The sequence below is a fragment of the Meleagris gallopavo genome, chromosome 26, assembly GCF_000146605.3.
Source record: "Meleagris gallopavo isolate NT-WF06-2002-E0010 breed Aviagen turkey brand Nicholas breeding stock chromosome 26, Turkey_5.1, whole genome shotgun sequence".
NCBI lineage: Eukaryota > Metazoa > Chordata > Aves > Galliformes > Phasianidae > Meleagris > Meleagris gallopavo.
In genome coordinates this window covers 4,463,890-4,466,995 of record NC_015036.2, presented here as the reverse complement: position 1 = coordinate 4,466,995, position 3,106 = coordinate 4,463,890, and the positions used below count along the sequence as shown (strand labels likewise).

The window sequence follows — 3,106 nt, the reverse complement described above, 5'->3', positions numbered from 1 at the left end:
CGGGCTCAGCTGCGCGCTCCTTTTGTCCCTTGTAGCTGCCGTGGCCTACTCCAAGCCTCGTCTGGCCACCTTCTGGTACTATGCCAAGGTCGAGCTTGCGCCTCCGACTCCCGGTGAGATCCCCAAAGCCATCGACAGCATGAAAGCCATGGTCAGGAGCTTTCAGTCCGGTCGCCTGGCGCAGCTCACGGTGAAGGTAACGGCTGGGTGGGGATGGATGTAAATAGGAGGCTGTGCTTCTGTTCTGGTTAACAGATCCCAGGTAGGGCTGCTCACGGCAGCCTGCCTTATTGCGTCCGGAGCTTTGCTTCTGCTAATTGTTGCCTGCTTAGACAAGGCTGCTTGCAAGACTGCAAAAAAAAACCCACAAAAACAACCAGCTGAAATCTGCCCTCAGAGCAGTGACTGGCTGACTGGCTCAGTATCTGTTCAGCCATACATCTGTAGTTATTGGTGCTTCTACCCTGCTGCATTTGCATTAGGAGTGTTCACAAAGCCGGGGGTTGGGTTTTGTGCCTTGCATCTGCAGCCCTTCTGTCACTTGTGGGCATTTCTGATCTTGACCTTGGTGTCTGTTAGTAGCAGTGTGATAGGGCTGTGTAGCAAACAGGAGTTCAGCTTGTTTTCTGTTTTCTTGTTCCTGGTATCAAGTATTCTAAAGTGTGTTTAATCTCCAGGATGTTTTGTTGTGATGAGGCTTAGGATCTGTTCAGAAAAATTCTGATCAGGCTCAGCTGCAGGTGAAGACAACAATTGTCTTTGGACGTGTCTTATAAGGATGGTATTTTAAGCTGAAATACCTTGTGGAGATAGGAGCTTTAACATATTTGTCTCATACTGCCCTTGAGGACTTCCTGCTCAGGCTGGACAACCTGTGTCCTGCTTGGCTAGTTAATCCTCATGTGCTGCAAGTCAGAGATGTGCAGCTCTGGTGCTGCCTCCCAGCACAGTGAGCTTCCATCTCATTGCCTGCATGTCCGTGAGGAGCTGAGGCTGCATTTCCTGCCCGGTGCCTGACGTTAGGTCATCTACTACTGCAGTTTGGCTGTGTCTTTATTGGTGTCACACTCCCCAGCCCAGAGCTGCAATGAATATGAAAATCTGATCAAATTGAATAGGGAACAAGTCAGTCAGCTGGGGTAAATTTGCCATCGCTCAGGAGAATTCCTCATTTTAGATGAGGTTTTTGATAATGCTGGTAATCACTTAGACACATTAAGGCTTGTGTTATTCATTGTGACCATTTTATTCTCTGCTGGTCAGCTTATTTTCACAGTGTTGCTTTTTGCTGTTAAAAGGACCCTTTGCTATAATCCTTGAATTATTATTTCTTCTCAGCCATCTACCCGTGGACCTTTCCCTCTGTTTCTTTCAAGTCCTTCTGAAGAGGCATCCCATTGCCTCTTATGTTTTTAAGGCTTTATTGCTGCCTTTTACCTGCTGCCTGCAGAGAAGCTGGCTCAGACTAGCTTCCTTCCTCCTGTTGCTGCCTTTGCTTAATTCAGCACACTAAGCAACCTCATCTGAACAGAGGATTTCTGTTGTCAGCTTTGTCTGTGGAGGACATCATATTGTCTTTAATGCTCACAAATGCAATTAAAAAATGTTTAATATGTGTAAGTAAGATTTACAGCTTGTGAAGGAACAGTGCTGGCTGTCACATACAGAGGAAGTGCGTAGTGCAACTGAGATCAGTATTTGTTGAGAAAGGAAGACAGAGTGGTGTCCTCTGCAAACCTAGTTCAGCTCTTTGTGAAACCATTCCCCATGGGAACCAATATATGTTAAGTAGGTGTTCTGAACTCAGTAACTTGGGGCTGGCATTTCAGCAGATACCCTGAAAGCGTGTTTTGTTCAGTACCAGACTTATAAGAAATTATATACACAAAAGCTTGTTTTTTCCTGGGTAAGCTCAGGGATGGAAGAGTTCTGCAGTCTCTTCAGGCTCTGACAGTTGCAGCCTGTGAGCCGCAGGCAATCGGCACACACAGTGATATTTTCAAGGCACGGTTTCACCACCAGCATTTTAGCTTGACATACTTTCCTGAGCTGCTGTCAGCTGGCTTGAAGCTCAGAGCATTTATGGGTCAAGAGTTGAAAGTGTTTTAATGTTTCAGCATTGTTTCAACTCTTCCACAACTGTACCAGAGCTGTGCTGTGTTCCCTTGGTTCTGTCATTATCTGCTCAAGTGGAGAGAGTAGGGAATGGATTTGCCCAGCAGCCTTACAGAGCTGTGTCATCTGTTTGGTGCATTGCTTGGCCCTGAAATTAAATTGTTTCCTGCAGGTATGGTTTTAGAGCCGTGTAAGCAGATGACTTCTAAAATAAAATCTCAGCTGATGTGGTATTGAACGTTTTAGAACCATTTTAACAGCGTGACCTGTTGAGGGGTGGATGAAGGTGATAAACAGTAACTTGCACATCTGGTTTTGGCTTAAACTGTTGTCTTGCCAATCGGATGACTGCTTTGCTAGTCATGCATGGTGTTTGATTACAAGAGCAAGAAAGGAAGCTGTTGCAGGAGCAAATATTCTAAATTGTGGCTTTTTTTCTTTCAGGAAGCGCTGAGGAACGGTTTGGTGGCCACAGAGGTGCTGATGTGGTTTTACATTGGTGAGATCATAGGCAAACGAGGCCTGATTGGATACAATGTTTGAAGACTCGACCTCAGTAACACAGCGTTTGCTGCTGCGGCCCTGAGCCTGTAACACAAATAAAGCCAGGAGCTGATGTAGACTTGTTGTGGTCTTTTTGTGGTGGTTGGGATGCGAGCTTGTCTCTGACCTGGCAATGTCACCAGTGTCACCAATGGCTTTAACACAGCTGCATGAAGGGCAGTCCCCTTAGCACAGCAGCACATGCTGGTGAAGTGACTCACTTTCCTCTGCCTCTCCCTCAAAATGTGAGACAGCATTAAAGCTGGCTTTGGTCATTTCTGCTGCTTGATCATTATTTCTGTGCTAGATGTTTGGATATCTCCTGTGCAACAAGCTACAGTGCTGCAAAAGTAAAGCAATTTCAAACCGACTATATAAAAGCTTTCACTTGTTTCTGAATGTATTTAACATTAGACAGTGAGAACATGCAAGAAACCACAGTATTTTA

The 3,106-nt window shown here is 45.6% G+C and overlaps 1 protein-coding gene across 1 annotated transcript; it reads left to right on the top strand.

Annotated features, from left to right (window-relative positions):
* Position 1: 1 nt before the first annotated feature.
* Positions 2-2,737, top strand: LOC100540816 (ATP synthase subunit g, mitochondrial-like; the record flags this gene model as incomplete). Its single annotated transcript, XM_010723805.1, has 2 exons — positions 2-196; positions 2,560-2,737. Coding segments are annotated over 2 exons (294 nt in total), but the record flags the coding sequence as incomplete, so codon positions are not given.
* Between the last annotated feature and the right edge of the window lie 369 nt (positions 2,738-3,106).